We start from the raw sequence: 21,929 nt of genomic DNA, 5'->3' as shown, positions 1-21,929 counted from the left end.
CTAGAAGCGTTCAGTCAGACTGGACTCTGCTTCTATGGCCTTCATCCCTTTCTAGGGATCACAGTTTCTGGGAGTGATGCTAATAGCCTGCCTTTTGCTCTTTTCCCTCTCAGATGGCCCAGAGGTCAAGGAACACAGAATGGGGACCGGGGGACATATGTTTATTTAGCAACCAAGGAGGGGTTCTGTCAGCTGGGCAGCTGGGGAGCAGCTGGTGGGCTGTGCAGTGAGAAGGGTCCCCTGGTTCTCTCAGTGGTTTCCAGGCTGGTGGGAACAGCTGGGCGGTACCCTGGGCAGACAGCAGTGGGAGGGGATGGGGTAGAGAGAGCCAAAGGGCACCTGAGAGGGAGTCAGTGGAATAGAGAGGGCAGCAGTGCTGGGCAGGTGGGACAAAGGCAGACCTGGGACCCCCCTCCAGTTGCACCATGGCTCCCATCAGCCCCCTCTGCAGCCATACTTACCGCACACTTGCTCATTTATCCACGCACTCATCTGTGGGGGACAGAGTGGTCAGCATGGGCAGAGATGTGTTTGTGGTATCCCTGACCTCTAGGGCCCCTGCACTGCCTCTGGGCTGCCTTGGCCCTAGGTTGGCCCAGCTACAGAAGCTCTGGGGATCCCCTCACGGATGGTATAGCAGAATGATGGATGATGGTACAGGGGACTGAGGGAGAGGCTTGAGGACAAGAAGACCTGGGTGACACCCATTCTCCAAAGGAGGCAGGTGTGGCCCAGCCACAGTTCTGATTGAGCACCAAGCCTTCTGCCTGTTTGCCTGCTGAGTCCTGACAGACCCTCAGCCTTGGGGAGGCAATTGCGCAGGCCAGGCTGCCTGAAGACAAGGGCGCCTCCCAAGTCAGTAGTGAGCCAGCCCCAGGGCAAAAGGGAGGTGGCCCAGGAGAAACGAGCCTGGGCAAAGGGAGAGGTGACCAGGCAAGGAGACTGAGGAAACTTGGCCCCAGATGTGTAATTCTCATGTGGGCAGGCCTGAGCTATTGTGAAGGAGGAATATTTGGGAACCAGAACCCTGGATGTGGCAGGGTCTTCCTGAATCTGAAGTGGCTCCTGGGGCTCCAGTAACTGTAGCAGGGACCTGGGTCCCTCCTCTACCCCCTTCCCTAGTGAGGCAACATCAGACCTGGCTAGTCCCCAAGTGCCCTTCCTCTCTTCCCAACTGGTGACTACCGATGGGGATAGGGAAGATGATGTGGTCTTCGGTGAGTCCCAGGGATTTGGCGAAACTGATGAAGATTTCCTTCAGCACAGAAGGCAGGTCCTTGTTCCTCCCTGTGGCCAAGATGGTTGGTTAGTGGCTGGCAAAAGTTCCATAAATATTGTTGAACATGTGAATGAAACCTCAGACCCCTTTCTCATGAGAGGTTCTGTGGAAAGACCCCTGTCCCACCACCCAGGGACTCAGAGTAAAGGGGATGTGAGGGCTGGATGTGATGGGCCTCTTTTCCCCCCGCATGAACAAGAGCCAGGTCTCAGAGGGGGTAAGACGCACCATAGAGTGTAACCTTGATGTACTCCTGGTTGTTGAAAACTTTCTTGAAGTACAGTATGGCAAACTGGTTGTAGTTTGTGGTCACCACTCGGGTAGTGTAGTTCTGCGTTCCAGTGTAACCTGCATGGTGGATGGTGAGGGATCAGCATGCCCTGGCCAGGCAGAGGGAGCTATTGCTTCCTCCCTGGCCTCCACAGTTTGGTGTCTGCATGGAGGGGCAGGGAGGTCTGGGGCCCTGGAGATGCACCCCACTCAGGACTCACGCTCAATATTGCTCAGGTTGAATTGGCCTAGATGCAAATTTGGGATGAAAATTTTGGTCCAGTGGTCACAGCTCTGGTCCCTGTGCAAAAAAGAGATGGGTGGGTAAGAAGGTGACAGCCCACCATGCCACAGCAGGAGACCCGCACCCCACCCCTGGTATGGGCCTGGCTCTTTCCCACTGAGCCTCTCCCTGCCTGTCCCTGCCAACTCTGCCCTGAGTCACCTGACCTGCTCAGACTCTCCCTCCAGCACCTGTTGTCCTTCCTTCTTCTGGGCTGTTTCCCCTTGGTCGCCTTCCCTCTATACTGTCTTCCCCCACATGTGGCATTTGTCCCTTATTCTTTTTTTTTTTTTTTTAACTTTTTCTCAATGTTCATTTTTGAGAAAGAGAGAGACAGAGCAAGAGTGGAGGAGGGGCAGAAAGAGAGGGAGACACAGAATCCAAAGCAGGCTCCAAGCTCTGAGCTGTCAGCACAGAACCCTATGCAGGGCTCAAACCGACAAACCGTGAGATCATGACCAGAGACAAAGTTGGACACTTAACCAACTGAACCACCCAGGTGCACCTGTCCCCTATTCTAATCTTGTAGGCTCCTGCTGTAACCTCTCCTGGGGGAATTACCACTGAGGCTCTAATCTGCTGGACGCCAAAGACTCCCTTATTTGTTGGGCCAACCCTGACCTCTCACCTGTGTCCCATCTGGTCCCATAGCACCCGAGGCCTGATCTCCCCACACCTGTGTTTCTTTCTTCTGCTCTTTCCATGACAGATGTAAGAGCCCCACCCAAGTAGAGGGCCAGAAAGTGAGAGGAGCTGGATAATCCTTGGCTCCTTTCTCTAGGTCCTAATCTGCCCCCACTCTGGTACTCTGGTCATCTCCCACCTATGACTTGATCAGCCTCCTGGGCTGCACATCATCATTCCTCTTCCTGCTGCAGCCACACCCACTCCTCACCAGTACCTGAGGCCCCCCGACACTGTGGTCACCGCCCCTCTCCAGACCAGTCATCAGCTCCTGCTCAGGGCAGCCATGAGATGTCTTGCTGTTTCTTGAAGAAGTGGCTCTCTCTGACTCAGTCCACCAGCCCTGTCATGAATGTCCCAAACCTCCTTCTGATGCAGGTTGTTTTCTTAAGGCCTGATCCACAGATCACCTCCCTGGAAGCCCTTGACAAAGGCCTAGATAGGATCTCAGGCTGGATCCAGCAACCCTCCCCCCATTCTAGGATACCCCGACTTCTCTTTGTCTTGTCACTGATGACCACCTTTGTCCATCCCCATTACTGTTCTGTGTCTGTGCTGAAGTGACCAAGAAATTTTGATCTAGTGAATGAAAGAAGAAATAAATACAGGGATCCAGCATAGGATGAATGATCATCTTTCAGCTTTGGTCACCCCTTGGCTATGTCTTCAGTATGCCTCTTGGACTCCCAGGGCAGCCCTCTAGGCCCCACATGTTCCCCTAGTAGGTGGTAGCTCTCACCAGACCACGGTAGAGGTGACATTGTAGCTGTTGTCTTCGTTCAGCACGTAGGTGGCAGTATACATCTTCAACTGGCTGTGTTTTTCTTTATTAAATCCGTTCCCTGCCAATCCTAAGACGTACCATTTCCCCTGGAACTACAATGGGAACTGATGATAGAGCAAGAAGAAGCCCCAAGGGGGCCTCCTGCTCCATCCCTGCAGGCACCTCTAGGCAGCCTACCATGAACAAGATGTCCCTCACCTGGGCTGGAGGAACCCAGACTGGCCACACAGGCTGCTCTGATAAAGCCAGGAGAAGCTAGAGCCCATCAGGACAGGCTGGAGCCCTGAGTGTGTCAGGGACAGGGTGACACTTGGCAAGTGTCCAGCTGGCGACCATGAGTCTCAGTTTTCTCACCATGTAGAAGGCCTGAAAATGTTCCCACCTTGAGTGGACTTCAGGGATTATGGAAGAGAGTGTGACCCAGTGTAGTTCGGTTCAGCTGACCCTCTTGTCAGCAAGGTTGCATACGGATGGGGGCATGAAGTGTTCCTACCATGAGGGAACCAAAGGGCAGACTGAGCTAAAGCCTGAGCCCATACTGCCTTTCCTCTCCTCTGTTGACACTCTTTCCAGGGCCTGCCTGCAGCTGCCCCTCCAGGTCACTTACCTTCTCATTCTGGAAGTCAGATTGCAGAGGGACCCTGAGTAGAGGTGGGGCTGGGATAGGGTTTGGGGTGGAGTCCTGAGCTTGGGTCTGCAGGGCCCCCAGCAGGGCAAGGCCCAGCCACAAGAGACCTAGGGCCATGACTTCAGGGCCAAAGAAGCAGGCAACATTCCAGATGTTACCTGAAAGGGGATGAGTGAGGAGCCTTCTGGAGGCATGCTATTTATGGTCTCTGTGTCCAATGGCTCACCCCAGGGTGGAGCAACTTATCCTTTGCCAAATCCAGGAAGGGTGAGGCAATTGCCAGCAACTCGTGCTGAGGATCATGGCAAGCTCTCTGCCCTTCCCCTCAGGTCAGGATTATGCAAGATGAGGGGCAGAAAGGTCCAGGAGGCTGGAGGATGCATTCCCCATATCTCCACATCTCTGGCAAGGACACTGACTCCCTCCACACTCTCTTCTCCCTGGCCAGCACTGTGTGAGGACAAGGGTCTCTGATCTGGACCAGCTGTCATCTCTGACCTCCAGGAGCCTCTCTCTGGGGCCCAAGTGCAGGGTGGGGTAAGTGTGGTGGGACCCCCATCCTGCACCTGATGAAAGCAGAGAATGCCTCAAACCAACAGAGCCCAAGCTGCTTTGTGCTTCTCCAAAGGGACAGGGAAAGGGAGGCAACCCAAAGGGACATTCCTGGTAGGGAAGGACAGAGTGTACCCTGTGCTGCTCATGGAGCCCAGATCCTGGCCCTCCCAGGGACCCACCCTAGGCCGTGGCACAGGGTGAAAAACCCTTCCCCTCCCCCTACCACCGAAGGCCTATTGGGGAATGTTCCTGATGCGGGAACCTAAGGCAAGCTGAGGGGAAAACACATGCTAGCATGCTCCCCTCCCCCCAGGTGGGATCTGTGTGACATTCCTCAGGCACTCCTGGACACCCAAGAACAAAGGAAAGGAAAGAAATCAAATGGTTAAGTGATAGAGAACACAGTCCTCCATCAGTTTACCTATGTCCTAGTAAATTAGGAGAAAAGGGGAATCTTACCAAGAGCCTAATCTCCAGAAAACTACACTCCATTTCCTGGAGTCCAAATATCGCCCTCCCTCCATAGTCATATGGGGAACAATGGCAAGAAGAAAATGGGAGATGGAAATAAATTTCATTATGACCTGCAGCCCATTTTGACAAACACTTGAGGCACACACAGAGTACAACATTTCTCCAGGAATGTCTGAATGTTAATGCTTTGCTAGAAAGCAAAACAACCTTAGCTTGACAACATCCAGGCCTCCAGTAATGTGGGAGTCTACTTGAGCATATGAAAATCCCTTTAGAAACTTCCTCTTGACTTTATGTCCCCCAACCCCATGGTATATAACCAGTCACTCTTCACAACCCCAGTGTAGCTCTTTCTGCCCAAGAGTCCTGTCCCCGTGCTTTAATAAAATCACCTTTTCTGAACCAAAGATTCCTCAAGAATTCTTTCATGGCTGTGAGCTTTGAATCCCCACCTTTCCAGAGCCCCATCATTCCCACCATGAATCAGCCCCTTCCCTCCTCCACAACCCATTGACAGGGTGAACCCAGACCTCAGCTGGCCCTAAGGGACTTGGCCTCTCTTGTGGGCCCAATGAACTGAAACCCCAAGCTAGGCATGCAGCCACAAATTGGACAGCTTGCCATAGCAGAGCTCTGAGGCTACAGTCTCTGTTCCTTCCTGGTGGTGGACAATGGGAACATGCATCTGCACGGTGTGAAATGGGGTGGGGGGCTCAGGAACCAAGGAGGGCTCTGCTGCTCTGGACACTGGGTACTTTGGGTCACAGTGAGTGCAAGGACTCAGCCTCATCCTTGAGAGATCACTGATACCTTCTGCCATCTCTGGCCATAGTCTTGACTGTGGAGCCCAGAGCTAGGACTGGACCCCTAGAAGTAAGCTCCTGTCATGGCTGATCCTAGCACTGTCCTGGAGGGGGAGGGGCAGTTTCCTCATGGGGGCTTGGTTGTCCATGGGAGGCAGTGAAGGGACCCAGCCCCCAGGGCAGTATCTCCTAGATGTCACCTCGAGGGCCAGAGGTGATGGAATGCCTGACGTGATGCTGACCATAGGGCTGACAGGCTCCAAATGACACTCCCAGAAACCTCATTGGCTCTGTCACCTGCTGGAGGGGAACCAGCTCCCCTCACATGGGTTTTGGGCGTGGACCTGGAGATAAGTTGACTCTGGGTGAATAGGGAGCATTATGTACAAGCTAGAACCCCCCAGCCCCCACTCTCAGGTGGGATATGTGTGACATTCCTCTGGCTGCCCAAGAACAAAGGAAAGGAAAGAAAACACATGGTTAACTGATAGAGATCCCAGTCATGCAGGACATGAGTCTCCATCAGTTTACAAACAGCTTAGTAAGTTGGAAGCAAAAGACAATCTTATCAATAGTCTAGCCTCCAGAAGCCTATAGACTCAGATTCCTGGAGCCCCTATTAACACCCTCCCCACCATGGAGTTGCAGGAAGAAAGGCAAGAAGGAAATGGCAGGTAAGATTAAATTTCCTGATACCCTGCAGCCCAGTGACAAATAATTGAGGCACATACAGGGTACAACATTTCCCCAGGACCCCCTACCATTCCTAACATAAATGCCTTACTAGAGGTAAAACAACCTAAGCTTGACAATAGCAAGTCCTAGGGTAGATTAGGAGTCCTCTTTAGCACGTCAGACTCCTTCTGGAGGCCTCCTTCCCTTTTGACTTTAGTTCCCCCAACTTCCTAGTATATAACCAGTCACTCTACCCAACTTCAATGTAGCTTTTTTCTGCCCATGGGTCCTGTCCCCATGTTTTAATAAAATCTTTTTTTTTTTTTTTTCACCAAGACATCTTCAAGAATTCTTTCTTGGCTGTCAGCTCTGGAACCCTCCCCACCCCACTCAATAACCTCAGCATTTGGCCTCCAATGTGGGGTGTGGGTCTTTTCATCTGGACTCAGAGCTTCAGTGCAAACTTGGTGAGCACTTTCTCTTTGCTTCCTTTGCTCTTATTTCAGGGGCTTTTCAAGGAGTCTGGTCTTATTAGAACACTTTCCTGTCTCCATTGCTCAGGCTGTACTCCTGTAGCCCGTGGCTACTCTATGGGGAGGTGAGAGCCTGTCTTTTGGCTGCAAGTGAATCCACAGGCCAGAATGGTAAAAAGGCCCAGAAACTTGTGCCCTCTCTTTATTCCTGTCCTTATACACGATCATGTGTGTTGGGCATGGGACAGCCACCTAAGTGACTAGCACAGATGCAAATCTTAAGACCCCTGTGTGAGGTTTCCTCCTCATTGGTCTAAAGTATCCCATCCACATCCCTGGCCTAGCTGCTTCTGGCTGTGGGCCCTCCCCTGCAAGCCCGCAAAACCAGTACCTGATTGAATATAAACTCAACTGGGAACCATTTCCTAGGACATTGGCTGTAAAGACCATTTCCTAGGACGTTGGCTGTAAAGTGTTGGAATGTCGCTGAGATCATGATGGGTTTCTGTCTTCACTGTTTTCAATGTCCTCTACTAACTACTAATAAAGTAACAAAATTGGGCAATTCCCCCTTGTAAAACCTTTCCAGTTATTTCCATGGGTTAAAAATGGTGGTTTCTGCAGCCTTCTCAGCAAGGCAAACTAGGTCCTTCTGCTGGCACCTATTTGTAGACTAGGATACAATGGGAAATTGGGGGGGACACCACCATCCCTCCTACAGAAGCCCTTAATGGTTGGTGATCATAGCAATTTGGTACAAGGTATGCCTCAGCTCAGTTTGACACCTCAGGAACCTCTGATACATCCTGCATGGGTGATGCCACCTGGGAGTGGAGATGGGGGGGGGGGGGTTGGATTTTCATGGTAATGGACCTTCTCTACTTTTCTGTCTCTAGGAGTAGGACAGGAGCTTCTCCTCAGTACCCAAGGACTCTCCCTTGGGATGCCTTTTTAACCCACTGGAAACAAATTGGATTGCAAAATTTAGGAAAGGGCTGATGTCATGTAACTGTGTATGGCCTTAGTATGATCTAGAAGTTAGGGGTCTTCTGCAGGAAACAGAAACAATGCACAGAGGTACCCTAGGTCCAGGCCTTCACAGATCTAAGTCAGGACCTGGACCAAAAGGCCTCTTGCAGAATGCACTTGCCCAAATATGTTTGGCTAGTAAACTCCCTCCGGGCATAGTGGATGTCCTAACAGGCTTCCTCCTGATAGAACTCAGGTGCTAGTGGAAGCAAAGGCCCTCCCTGACAAAGGGGATGCTGACTCTTTCTCTCTGTTCCTCTTTCTAATAGATGTGGGAGTCTCTCCCTCATTCATTTCCTGAGTTATCGGCTATAATTGGAGCCAATTGTGGGTAGTCTACCTTGAGACATGGACTTTAAAGACTATTCCCAAGCAGCTGCCCAAACTCCCTTTGTTTCAGGGAAATCCCTTGTCTTCTCTAGCCTGACATAGACTCCCTATTTCCACTTTGATGGAAAACAAACAAACAAACAAACAAACAAACATGGTGTCTCCTCTTTCCCAGCTGACGAAGTTTAGAACCAGAAATCCTCTCTCTCTGCCTCTGGCATTTCACCTCTTCTGCCTTCCCTTCTCCCTCCTCCTGTTTCTGCCTCACCCTCTGTGTGACCTACATAACTGGCTTCTATACCATCCTCCCACCTGCGATGTCAAGGAGCGATGAGCACCCCTTTGGATCACCCACTTCAGATTCCCCCACTGCTGTCCCAGGTAAAATGTGACAATGGGGAACAAATTGATGGTCTTTTAAGTGAACGCAGGTGGAACGTATTCGACGTTTAAGCTTATTTAAGTTTGTTGGTTTAACTAAGATAGATATGTATTTAGAGTTATCAGCATCAAATATAAAACTTTATTCTACCAAGGTTTCCTAAAGATCAAATAAGCTTATGTCTCTGTTGCAATTTGTTAGCAACAAGATGACTTAAAATAATGGTTAATTTTGCATATCTCAAAGTTTTCATGGATAATTGTTAAGAGAGCTTGCAAAGTCTTTGGTATTCTGACACTTGAGTAAATGGGATTGAATTCGTTGGATATCTAGGTCTTTTCCAAATAGAATGGAGTGCTAAAGCATTGATTACTGAACATAGATTTGTGCTTTTGACTTCTTAATGCAGAGAAAGTAGTAATATTTGGGTCTTGGAAAACGTGCTTTGTGCTTAATTGATTCATGAATTTGCCATCTAAAGGATGCTGGTGTAACAGTTTAGAATTGGGTCCTACTTAGTCTCAGCTGGAGAGTAAGGTTTCTAAGAGTCAAAATTCTGCTAAACATAATTAAGACTGATAGAAATAAGGAAAGTCACTCTATATGTAAAAAAGTAGGAATGTGTTAAAAAGATAGAAGGAATGGAAATGTATTTTTTGTTTTAGTAAGAGAAAGTAATTCTGTCCTAAATGAGACTGGTTTGGAGAAAAAGGGCTTGGGAGAAAATTTGAATGCAAAGGAAAGTTGTAGAAGGTTCGTGAAGGAAATCTTTGGAAAGGAATTTTACATGTAGTTAGGACAGACTAAGTTGCAATGAGTGGATTTTTAAAAGTACACTGGTATAAGGTTGAAATTCTGCATTTCTCTCTGTTCAAAAGACAAAGTTTTTTGATGGTTCGGATCTTGATAAATAATAATAATAATAATAATAATAATAATATACAAAGATCGTTTTCTGTTTTGTCTGCTGGGAAACCACAGCTTTAGGTTTCGTCTTTATCAGGTCATTGATCGCTTAGTTAAAACTTCTGTTAAAGGAGCTAAGTTTTTCTAACATCTGTATAACCCTACATATTTGCCTTTGGAATCTCTTATTGCCATCTTGGTTAAATAAATATTTTAAAGCGTTAAGATTTGTAATGATCTGAATCCCATTTCAGATGTGCTCTATAACTTTCTAAGGTTTAACAAACTTCCCAGGAATTAAATTGTAAAGAGGGGTGCCTGGGTGGCGCAGTCGGTTAAGCGTCCGACTTCAGCCAGGTCACGATCTCGCGGTCCGTGAGTTCGAGCCCCGCGTCAGGCTCTGGGCTGATGGCTCGGAGCCTGGAGCCTGTTTCCGATTCTGTGTCTCCCTCTCTCTCTGCCCCTCCCCCGTTCATGCTCTGTCTCTCTCTGTCCCAAAAATAAATAAACGTTGAAAAAAAAATTTTTAAATTGTAAAGAAAGTCTTTGTGACCAACGAGGGCTTTTTATTAGGTATGTTAAGTGGAAACCCTGTTAAAGAATGGTAAACCTTACTTTATATTGCTTGGGTAAATGTTGTAACTGTTCAAAGATATGTGCAATCCCCAAAGTTTAATATGTTTTTGTAATAAAGTTGTCACTTCACATTCTGATTATCAAAGTGTTGTGTATCACAGAAATAACTGAATTTCCCTATCAATTGTATCATAACGAACTCTCATCAGATTGTTAACCATGTCCATTTGTGAGTTTTGTCACTTATAATTATTGCATTTATTCTCTTTCAAAACGTGTTTCCTCTTCAAGAGGATTTATAAAAAGGGCATTTAGGACAAATTCAGGCATTTGACAGCTTTAAAATCCTAAAACTAAAACAGGTAAGAATTTCCAGAACTAAAAAGCTGCATTTGAACTGAACAACAGTTAGTAATATGGGACTAAATGAACTGAGAAAGGTTATAGTTTTGGTGACTCTTGTGGGAAACATTGCTGGCTCTCTAATGTTCGCTCTTCCATATTAAGGAAACTTTCTCTTAAGATATTTATAATGTACAGAAATGTGATAAAATATCCCTCTGTAAATAAATTGAAACATCTAACTTTTCTCTCTACCTGAATGAACCCTCTGAAATTCAAAAAGTCTCAGTGAGTATACTTCCACAGTCATCATACTTACCTGTGTAAGTTCAGTGAGAATCTATTCTCCTTGTAAAATTGAAAATACTATTTATTTTACTACGGCTTTGACTGGAATGTCCTATTTGAGAGAAATGCATAGACCCCAATATGACCATATGGCTTTAGGGAACTAAGGTTGACTTTATGAAACATGGAGCCAATAAAGCCCCTTGGAAATGTTGACCTGATGCCTTGCTTACAGAGTTCCCAGCAGCCTTACCAGGTGAGTAAAGAATGTCACTTCTGGGCAGGTGCAGGGACCTCAGGATATCTTGGGGACCTTGTCGAGGGGAATTCACCCAAATCTGCAGGTATTGCAGGCATGTTTGATGCCAAGTATTTGGCTTGGCTTCTGGCCTGGAGGGGCTACTGAAAATTCAATATAGATTCTTTATAAAAAGTTACAGGAAAGCAAATTAAAGAAGATCTATATTATCAATCACTATTTTAGCTGAGCTTATGTAAACAATTAGGGCAAGTTTATGAAAACTGGACTTGTTTTACAAGCAAATTAGTCTTGATCTGGCTATCTCTGGAAATGAGGGTGTTTAGAGAGAAAGAAACTGTTTCAGTAACTCACTGTTACAAATGTTAAATTCTGATTGTCTTTAAATGTTGTTTGCCTAACTGGACAATGTGAGGTAAACTTCAGAAAAATTATCATAATAGCACAGGTATGGACAACCTTTTTGCTTCTTATTCTGTGGGAATAGTAACAGGACCCATTGGGCATACGAGCATTTGAGCAACTGGAAAGTGGGGCGGACTCCCCCAATTGTATATGAAAAGTCTTTTTTCACTGTAGACCTATCAACAGATAAAATATATTGCTTTATTCAATCATTCATTTGAGGCTCAGTTAATTCATGAATTTCTAAATAAATATGCAAAATATATCCTTCCTACACCTGATCTGACAGTTACTAGAAACCCACCCCATATAAACCCAAAACACCTGGTTTATTAAAGGGTTGAAAGTCTAATACAGCAGGGAATTTAACTCCAAAATGGAAGGGCTCCTACTGGGTCATATTATGTACTCCCACTGCAATAAAGTTAGAGGGGAACACTTCATGAGCTCCTGTATCTAAAATAAAACCTGTACCCCCTTCCCAAGAATTCAATGAGCAAACTAATGTGCCTTCTTATTCCTGTGAACTTGTGGAAGACCTCCAACTTCTCTTAGGATGGTTGTACTGAAAGGGCGGGCCTACGCCAGCCGACTCCATCTTGTTCTGTGTCCTTCACCTTGACCACACCTCCTCCCCTTGAGTAACCCCCCCTCACCTGCCTAACAGGACTCGGACCCTTCCCCAGGACCCTTCCCCAGCCAATCGGCTGAGGCCATAGCCATTACCTCACCAACTGCCCCAGGCCCCAATAAAACCTTTGTCCTTTTGAAACTCGCTCTCTTTCCCTGGTATCTCACCGCTGCGTTGGTGCAGGTAGGGGATTGAGCTCGAGCTAGCTCGAATAAAGGCTCTTTGCTTTTGCATCGGACTCGGCTCCCTAGTGGTCTTTGGGGATCACGAATTCTGGGCATAACAGTACCTTTTTTTTTTTTTTTCATCTTCTTTTCCCAATTTCTACTAACAGTTCCTTATAACAATGAGCCATTCAAAATGATCACACAGACATTTGAGTTACAAACCAGAAAGACCAGTTTGATTCCTGCTCCCTGTTCTCACCAGCCTAACGTCTAAAAAAATCTCATGGCAGTACTAGGAGACACTGGGTTTGTTGTCTGCTCTCACCATTAACCTGTATTTTTCTTTTTTCTATGAAAGTACCTCTTTTTAATTACCTGCTGGCTTACTAAACAAAACTAATACACCACCTGTTACACAGTTAAGGCCTTAAATGACTCTCAAAGTAACATTATATTTCTAAATCCCAAAATAACCCAAATGCATAAAACACTTATACAAAACAGAATGTTTTAAGTGCTGCACAAGGGGAACTTAAACTCTCATAAGAACGAAATGGTATATATACATTCCAGACTATAACAAAAAATTTTCAGGATTTTAACTGACGTGAATACTCAAATTGACACATGAAACAATTCCTCTCTTTCCTTTAGTGATGGGCTAAACTCTTGGACTGGAGGATTTTTGTTAGCTACCAAAGGACTTTTCATTTGAGTTAATCTTTCTTGTTATTCTACTTATGTTTTGCTATTTTTCCCCAAGTCTCTCTGCCTGGTGCCAAGACTCTATCACTGCAATTACTTCAAGTCAACACATGATCCTTTCTACTCAAGGTGGTTCATACACGTTGTCCATCTTGGATTCAGCTGCCTCACCTTACTGCCCTGTATGTTCCCTAAGGGACCAATATTGACCCATAGGTAGGGACTACTCTATGCCTCTACTCAGCAGGAAGAAACTAAGGAAGATGAGACCTTCTTCCTTCAACAACCTTTAAGATATAAAGGTCAAAATTGTTTTGGGGGAGATATGACAGATCATGTAGCAAACTGAGGGCAAAACAGGTTGGCATATCCCCCCTCCCCTAGGTGGAATATGTGTGGTATTCCTTGAACGAACACTCCTGGCTACCCAAGAACAAAGGAAAGGCATTTAAGTGCTTGCCATGGTGATGTAGGAAATTTAGGCAAATGAAAAATTAAATCCTCTTACTGCCTACAGCCTGTTGGCAAGTCCTTGAAACCAGCAGTGACCTCCCTTAGGAGCTCAGCTGTCTCATTAATAACACTTTGCTAGGGGCAAAGAGAACCTTAGCCCAACATTATCCCAACCTCCAGGATCCTGTAAGTCTATTTCCTTTATCTCAACTGCCCCAAGGTATATACTAGAAATCATACTCCAAGTTTATGTCCCTGATATGCATCTGAAGGGTCTCATGACTGAAGTTTTATTCAATGGTAATAAGTGGTGTTTCTCTAGCAACAGGAAGCCCTTTAAGGTCTTGGAAACCTTGCTTCCAAAATACCTTAGAGACTTATTCTATCCATGACACCCTCCATCCTGAGGGTATATAATCAGTTACCCATCACAGCCCCAGTGCAGCTCTTCCTGCCCCTGGGTCCTGTCCCTGTGCTTTAATAAAATCACCTTTTTGCACCAAAGACATCTTCAGGAATTCTTTCTTGGAGGTCAGCTCTGGACAACCCACCACCACCCCAAAACTTCATCAATATACATTCTAGATTATCACAACATATTTCTGGATTTCTAACTGACCAGAATACTCAAATTGGTGCCTAAAACAATCCCTCCCTTTCTTTTAATGATTGGTTAAACTCCTGGACTTGAGGATTTTCATCAATTACAAAGGACTTTTATTTGGGCAATTCTTTCTTGTTATTCTAATTACATTTTGCTGTTTCTCCCTTGTCTCTCTGCGTCATGACAAGACTCCATCACTACAATAACTTCAATCCAACGGATGATCCTTTCTACTAAAGGAGGTTAATACTCATTGTCCACCTTGGATGCAGCTGCCTCTTCCTCTGTAGCTCTTCCATATGTTCCCCAACTGATCAATATTGACTCATGGATAGGGACATCCTATGCCCCTACTGAGCAAGAAATAGCTACAGAAGATGGGACTTCCCCCTTCAACAACCTTAAAGATGTAAGGGTCAAAATTGTTTAGGGGTGATATGATGAGGGAGAATAAGGCAAGCTGAGGGCCAAGTACAAGCTAGTATTACCCCTCCCCCCACCCCAGGTGAGTTGTGTGTGACATTCCTCAGACACTCCTGGCTGCCCAAGAACAAAGGAAAGAAAACAAATGGTTAACTGGTAGAGATCCCAGTCATGCAGGACATGAGTCTCCATCAGTTTACAAATATCTTAGTAAATTAGAAGAAAAAGGCAATCTTATCAGTAGCCTAATCTCCAGAAACCTATAGACTCAGTTTCCTGGAGCCCCCACATCACCCCTCATAGTAATATGGGGAAGAAAGACAAGAAGGAAATGGCAGGGAACATTAAATTATCAGATACCCTGCAGCTAATTGAGGCTGGCAGAGAAGAACATTTCACCAGGAACTCCCCACTGTGTTAATGTTAATGCTTTGCTAGAGGGAAAAATACTTTAGCTTGACTATAGCTAGACCTCCAGTACTCTGTAAATCTTCTTTAGCATATGAAAATCTCTTTAAAAACTTCCCTTGAATTTGCCTCCTCCAAAGCCATAGGGTATAAACAGTCACTCTTCACAACCCAAGTGCAGCTCTTTCTGTCCATGGGTCCTGTCCTTGTGCTTTAATAAAATTACATTTTTGCATCAAAGACGTCTTCAAGAATTCTTTCTTGGCCTTCTGGCTGGGACACCACCATTGGACCTGCTGCAGGTGGCTGACATGGTGTAAGATGTGAAATGTGGCCCCTCAGTGTGCTAGGAGGCAAGGGCAAGTGAGGGCAGCTGCTGGTGTGGGGCTGGGCCTGGAGTTGGGAATGTTCAGCTAGGAGTGTTCAGTCAGACTGGACTCTGCTTTTGTGGCCTTCATCCCTTCCAGGGGACCAGAGTTCCTGGGAGTGATGCTAATAGGAGACTGCCTTTTGCTCTTTTCTCTTAGAAGGCACAGAAGTCAAGGACCACAGAATGGGAACTGGGGGACATGTGTTTATTTAGCAACCAAGAAAGGGTTCTGTCAGCTGGGAAGCCTGGGGAGCAGCTGGTGGGCTGTGCAGTTAGAGGGTCCCCTGGCTCTCTCAATGGTGTCCAGGCTGGTGGGGACAGCTGGGCGGTGCCCTGGATACAGGCCGGTGGGAGGGCATGGGGTGGAGAGAAAGCCAAAGGGCACCTGAGAGGGAGTCAGGGGAATAAAGAGGACAGCAGTGCTGGGCAGGTTGGACAAAGGAAGACCTGGGACCCCGCTCCAGTTGCACCATGGTTCCAATCAGCCTCCTCTGCAGCCATACTTACCGCACACTTGCTTACTTATCCATGCACTCATCTGTGGGGGACAGAGTGGTTAGCATGGGCAAGGATGTGTTTGTGGGGTCCCTGACCTCCAGGGCCCCTGCACTGACTGTGGGCTGCGCTGGGCCTCAGCCTAGTCTAGCCACAGAAGCTCTGGGGCTCCTTTCATAGATGGTACAGCAGAGGGCTGGATGATGGGGCAGGGACTGGAGGAGAGGCCTGAGGACAAGCAGACCTGGGTGACACCCATTCTCCAAAGGAGGCAGGTGAGGCCCAGCCACACTCCTGTTTGGGCACCAAGCCTTCTGCCTATTTACCTGCTGAGTCCTGACACACCCTCAGCCTTTGGGAGGCACTTGCCCAGGCCAGGCTGCCTGAAGACAAGGGTGCCTCCCGAGTCAGTAGTGAGCCAGCCCCAGGGCAAAGGGGGAGGTGACCCAGGAAAAACTGGCCTGGGTGGAGGGGGATGTGGCCAGGTCAGGAGAATGAGTTAACTTGGCCCCAGGCCTGCAATTCTCATGTGGGCAGGCCTGAGCTCTTATGAAGGAGGAATACTTGGGAACCAGAACCCTGGGTGTGGCCGCATCTTCCGGAACCTGAAGTGGCTCCTGGGGCTCCAGTGACTACAGCAGGGGCCTGGGTCCCTCCTCTCCCCCCTTCCCTAGTGAGGCAACATCAGGCCTGGACAGTCCCCATGTGCCTTTCTCCTCTGCCCAGCTGGTGATTACCATTGGGGATAGGGAAGATGATGTGGTCGTCAGTGAGGCCCAGGGATTTGATGAAGCTGATGAAGATTGCCTTTGGTACAGAAGGCAGGTCCTTGTTCCTCCCTGTGGCCAAGATGGCTGGTTAGTGGCTGGTGAAAGCTCCATAATGATTGTCGAATGCGTGAACAAAGACTCAGACCCCTTCTTCATGAGGGGTTCTGTGGAAAGACCTCTCTCCCGCCTCCCTGGGGCTCAGAGTGAAGGGGACCTGGGGGCTGGATGCGATGGGCCTCTTCTCCCCCAGCATGAATAAGAACCGGGTTGCACCAGGTGTAAGACCCACCATAGAGGATGACCTTGATGTACTCCTGGTTGTCATGAACTTTCTTGAAGTACAGTATGGCAAACTGGTTGTAGTCTGTGGTCACCACTTTTGAAGTGTAGTTCTGGATTCCAGTATAACCTGCATGATGGATGGTAAGGGATCAGCATGCCCTGGCCAGGCAGAGGGAGCTATTGATTCCTCCTCGGACTCCACTGTTTGGCATCTATGTGGAGGGGCAGGGAGGTCCAGGGCCCCTGAGATGCATACCCCACTCAGGACTCACGCTCAATGTTGCCCAGGTTGAATTGGCCTAGATGCAAATTTGGGAGGAAAATTTTGGTCGAGGGATGACAGGTCTGGTTCCTGTGGAAGCAAGAGATGGGTGGGAAAGAGGGTGACAGCCCACCCTGCCACAGCAGGAGACATGCACCCCACCCCTGGAATTGGCCTGGCTCTTCCCCACTGAGCCCATCCCTGCCTTTCCCTGCCAACTCTGCCCTGAGTCACCTGACCTGCTCAGACCCTCTCTCCAGCACTTGCTGTCCTTCCTTCTTCTGGGCTGTTTCCCCTTGGTGGCCTTCCCTCTCTACTGTCTTCCCCCACCTGAGGAATTGTTCCCCCTTTTTTAAAACTTTTTTTAGATATACATTAATTTTTGAGAAAGAGAGAGACAGAGCAAGAGATGGGGAGGGACAGAGAGGGAGGAAGACACAGAATCCAAAGCAGCGTCCAGGCTCTGAGCTGTCAGCACAGAACCCGACCCAGGGCTCAAACCCACAAACCCTGAGATCATGACAAGAGACAAAGTTGGACACTTAAACAACTGAGCTACCAGGTGCCCCTGTTCCCTATACTTATCTTGCAGGCACCCGCTGTAACCTCTCCTGGGGGGAATCACCACTGAGGCTCCAGTCTGCTGGATGCCAAAGACTCCCTTAGCTGTTGGGCTAAACCTGACCTTTCACCTGCATCCCATCTGGTCCCCTGGCACCCCAGAGCCAATCTCCCCACACTTGCCTTTCTTCTGTTCCTTCCATGACCGATGCTCTAGCCCCATCCCCAAGTGCCAGAGCCAGAAACCCAGGGGAGCTGGGTAATCCTTGGCTCCCCTCTCTAGGTCCTAATCTGCCCATGCTCTGGTCATTTCCCTCTTATGACTGATAAGCCTCCTGGGCTGCACACCATCATTCCACTCTCTGCTACAGCCACACCTGCTCTTCACCAGTACCTGAGGCTCCTGCTAGGGTGGCCACCCACCGGCCCCCCACCAGACTGCTCATCAACTCCTGTTCAGGGCAGCCATGAGATGGCTTGCTATTTCTTGAAGAAGTGGCTCTCTCTGACTCAGTCCAGCAGCCCTGCCATAAAGGTCCCAGGTCTCCTGATGCAATTTGGTTTCTCAAGGTCCAGCCCACAGACCACCTCCCTGGAAGCCCTGGACAAAGCTCAAGGTGGGATTCCAGGCTGGATCCACCGACCCTCCTCCCATTCTAGGACACCCCAAGCTCTCTTTGTCTTGTCACTGATGATCGCTTTTGTCCAACCGCAGTACTGTTTTGTGTCTGTGCTGAAATGACCAAGAAATGTTGATTTAGTAAATGAAAGAAGGAATAAATACAGGGAACCAGTACCCAGTGGTAGGATGAATGATCATCTTTCACCTTTGGTCACCCCTTGGCTATGTCTTCAGTATGCCTCTTGGACTCCCAGGGCAGCCCTCTAGGCCCTACATGCTCCCCTACTAGCTGGTGGCTCTCACCAGGCCACAGTAGAGGTGACATTGTAGCTGTTGTCTTCATTCAGCTCGTAGTTGGCAATGTACATCTTCATCCTCCTGTGCTTTTCTTTATTGAATCCGTTCCCTGCCAATCCTAAGAAGTACCATTTCCCCTGGAACTACAATGGGGGCTGATAATAGGCAGAGCCAGGAGCAGCCCCAGGGGGCCCTCCTGCTCCATTCCTGCAGGCACCTCTAGGCAGCCTGGGCCTCAACCAGAAGCCCCTCTAACTGGGCTGCTGGGACCCAGCTGGCCACACAGGCTGGGCTGATGAGCCTGGCAGGAGCTGGAGACCATTAGGCCAGGCAGGAGCCCTCAGTGTGTCAAGGACAGGGTAACACTTGACAAGTGGCCAGCTGGCATTCCTGAGCCTCAGTTTCCTCATCATGTAGAGGGCCTGAAGATGTTCCCACCTTGCATGGACTGCAGGGATTATGGAAGAGAGTGTGAACTACGGGAGTCTGCTCAGCTGACCCTCTTGTCAGCAAGGTTGGGTGTGGATGGAGGCACGGGGTGTGCCTTCCATCAGGGCACCAGACGGCAGACTGAGCTAAAGCCTGAGCCCATCCTGTCTCTCCTCCCCTCTGTAGACACTCATCCTGGGACCTCCCTGCAGCTGCACCTCCAGGTCACTTACCTGCTCATTCTGGAAGTCAGGCTCCACAGGGACCAAGAGCAGAGGCGGGGCTGGGATCAGGTTTGGGGTGGAATCCTGGGCATGGGTCTGCAGAGTACCCAGCAGGGCAAGGCCCAGCCATAGGATACCTAAGGCCATGACTTCAGGGCCAAGAGGCAGGCACCACTTTCAGTTTCCCTGAAAGAGGGGATGAGTGAGGAGCCTTCTGGGGGGATGCTATTTATGGTCTCTGTGTCCAATGGCTCACCCCAGGGTGGAGCAACTTATCCTTTGCCAAATCCTGGAAGGGTGAGGCAATTGCCAGCAACTCGTGCTGAGGATCATGGCAAGCTCTCTGCCCTTCCCCTCAGGTCAGGATTATGCAAGATGAGGGGCAGAAAGGTCCAGGAGGCTGGAGGATGCATTCCCCATATCTCCACATCTCTGGCAAGGACACTGACTCCCTCCACACTCTCTTCTCCCTGGTTAGCACTGTGTGAGGACAAGGGTCTCTGATCTGGACCAGCTGTCATCTCTGACCTCCAGGAGCCTCTCTCTGGGGCCCAAGTGCAGGGTGGGGTAAGTGTGGTGGGACCCCCATCCTGCACCTGATGAAAGCAGAGAATGCCTCAAACCAACAGAGCCCAAGCTGCTTTGTGCTTCTCCAAAGGGACAGGGAAAGGGAGGCAACCCAAAGGGACATTCCTGGTAGGGAAGGACAGAGTGTACCCTGTGCTGCTCATGGAGCCCAGATCCTGGCCCTCCCAGGGACCCACCCTAGGCCGTGGCACAGGGTGAAAAACCCTTCCCCTCCCCCTACCACCGAAGGCCTATTGGGGAATGTTCCTGATGAGGGAACCTAAGGCAAGCTGAGGGGAAAACACATGCTAGCATGCTCCCCTCCCCCCAGGTGGGATCTGTGTGACATTCCTCAGGCACTCCTGGACACCCAAGAACAAAGGAAAGGAAAGAAATCAAATGGTTAAGTGATAGAGAACACAGTCCTCCATCAGTTTACCTATGTCCTAGTAAATTAGGAGAAAAGGGGAATCTTACCAAGAGCCTAATCTCCAGAAAACTACACTCCATTTCCTGGAGTCCAAATATCGCCCTCCCTCCATAGTCATATGGGGAACAATGGCAAGAAGAAAATGGGAGATGGAAATAAATTTCATTATGACCTGCAGCCCATTTTGACAAACACTTGAGGCACACACAGAGTACAACATTTCTCCAGGAATGTCTGAATGTTAATGCTTTGCTAGAAAGCAAAACAACCTTAGCTTGACAACATCCAGGCCTCCAGTAATGTGGGAGTCTACTTGAGCATATGAAAATCCCTTTAGAAACTTCCTCTTGACTTTATGTCCCCCAACCCCATGGTATATAACCAGTCACTCTTCACAACCCCAGTGTAGCTCTTTCTGCCCAAGAGTCCTGTCCCCGTGCTTTAATAAAATCACCTTTTCTGAACCAAAGATTCCTCAAGAATTCTTTCATGGCTGTGAGCTTTGAATCCCCACCTTTCCAGAGCCCCATCATTCCCACCATGAATCAGCCCCTTCCCTCCTCCACAACCCATTGACAGGGTGAACCCAGACCTCAGCTGGCCCTAAGGGACTTGGCCTCTCTTGTGGGCCCAATGAACTGAAACCCCAAGCTAGGCATGCAGCCACAAATTGGACAGCTTGCCATAGCAGAGCTCTGAGGCTACAGTCTCTGTTCCTTCCTGGTGGTGGACAATGGGAACATGCATCTGCACGGTGTGAAATGGGGTGGGGGGCTCAGGAACCAAGGAGGGCTCTGCTGCTCTGGACACTGGGTACTTTGGGTCACAGTGAGTGCAAGGACTCAGCCTCATCCTTGAGAGATCACTGATACCTTCTGCCATCTCTGGCCATAGTCTTGACTGTGGAGCCCAGAGCTAGGACTGGACCCCTAGAAGTAAGCTCCTGTCATGGCTGATCCTAGCACTGTCCTGGAGGGGGAGGGGCAGTTTCCTCATGGGGGCTTGGTTGTCCATGGGAGGCAGTGAAGGGACCCAGCCCCTAGGGCAGTATCTCCTAGATGTCACCTCGAGGGTCAGAGGTGATGGAATGTCTGACGTGATGCTGACCATAGGGCTGACAGGCTCCAAATGACACTCCCAGAAACCTCATTGGCTCTGTCACCTGCTGGAGGGGAACCAGCTCCCCTCACATGGGTTTTGGGCGTGGACCTGGAGATAAGTTGACTCTGGGTGAATAGGGAGCATTATGTACAAGCTAGAACCCCCCAGCCCCCACTCTCAGGTGGGATATGTGTGACATTCCTCTGGCTGCCCAAGAACAAAGGAAAGGAAAGAAAACACATGGTTAACTGATAGAGATCCCAGTCATGCAGGACATGAGTCTCCATCAGTTTACAAACATCTTAGTAAGTTGGAAGCAAAAGACAATCTTATCAATAGTCTAGCCTCCAGAAGCCTATAGACTCAGATTCCTGGAGCCCCTATTAACACCCTCCCCACCATGGAGTTGCAGGAAGAAAGGCAAGAAGGAAATGGCAGGTAAGATTAAATTTCCTGATACCCTGCAGCCCAGTGACAAATAATTGAGGCACATACAGGGTACAACATTTCCCCAGGACCCCCTACCATTCCTAACATAAATGCCTTACTAGAGGTAAAACAACCTAAGCTTGACAATAGCAAGTCCTAGGGTAGATTAGGAGTCCTCTTTAGCACGTCAGACTCCTTCTGGAGGCCTCCTTCCCTTTTGACTTTACTTCCCCCAACTTCCTAGTATATAACCAGTCACTCTACCCAACTTCAA

General features: G+C 48.7%; 2 protein-coding genes across 2 annotated transcripts; both read right to left on the bottom strand.

Annotated features, from left to right (window-relative positions):
• Positions 1–472: 472 nt before the first annotated feature.
• LOC112848472 (neutrophil gelatinase-associated lipocalin-like) lies at positions 473–4,063 on the bottom strand. The gene is made up of 6 exons (XM_025912201.2): positions 3,908–4,063; positions 3,256–3,392; positions 1,771–1,850; positions 1,508–1,627; positions 1,186–1,287; positions 473–492 (listed from the first exon to the last, which is right to left on the bottom strand). The coding sequence occupies exons 1-6, from the start codon at positions 4,043–4,045 to the stop codon at positions 473–475; spliced, it is 597 nt and encodes a 198-aa protein (XP_025767986.1). The 5' UTR covers positions 4,046–4,063.
• A 12,302-nt stretch (positions 4,064–16,365) lies between these two features.
• LOC112850165 (neutrophil gelatinase-associated lipocalin-like) lies at positions 16,366–19,284 on the bottom strand. The gene is made up of 5 exons (XM_086683954.1): positions 19,138–19,284; positions 18,482–18,618; positions 17,006–17,085; positions 16,741–16,860; positions 16,366–16,520 (listed from the first exon to the last, which is right to left on the bottom strand). Exons 1-5 carry the CDS (start codon positions 19,273–19,275, stop codon positions 16,366–16,368), a joined length of 630 nt encoding a protein of 209 aa, XP_086540080.1. The 5' UTR covers positions 19,276–19,284.
• Positions 19,285–21,929: the final 2,645 nt, after the last annotated feature.

The sequence above is a fragment of the Puma concolor genome, chromosome D4 (genome assembly GCF_028749965.1).
Source record: "Puma concolor isolate L17-30 chromosome D4, mPumCon1.1.hap2, whole genome shotgun sequence".
NCBI classification, from domain to species: Eukaryota; Metazoa; Chordata; class Mammalia; order Carnivora; family Felidae; genus Puma; species Puma concolor.
Note: the sequence above shows the minus strand (reverse complement) of the source record. Positions and strands in the feature narration are given on the sequence as shown.

Bases quoted from the DNA above. Each gene is read 5' to 3' on its own strand.
- LOC112850165 (XM_086683954.1), bottom strand. From the start codon at position 19,275: ATGGCCTTAGGTATCCTATGGCTGGGCCTTGCCCTGCTGGGTACTCTG. The intron at 18,619-19,137 runs GTAAGTGACCTG...CCCCCATTGTAG, and splicing joins CTGACTTCCAGAATGAGCAG to TTCCAGGGGAAATGGTACTT. The intron at 17,086-18,481 runs GTGAGAGCCACC...TTGCTTCCACAG, and splicing joins GTCACCTCTACTGTGGCCTG to GAACCAGACCTGTCATCCCT.
- LOC112848472 (XM_025912201.2), bottom strand. From the start codon at position 4,045: ATGGCCCTAGGTCTCTTGTGGCTGGGCCTTGCCCTGCTGGGGGCCCTG. The intron at 1,851-3,255 runs GTGAGAGCTACC...TTTTTTGCACAG, and splicing joins GTCACCTCTACCGTGGTCTG to GGACCAGAGCTGTGACCACT. The intron at 1,288-1,507 runs GTGCGTCTTACC...TCTTGGCCACAG, and splicing joins CATCAAGGTTACACTCTATG to GGAGGAACAAGGACCTGCCT.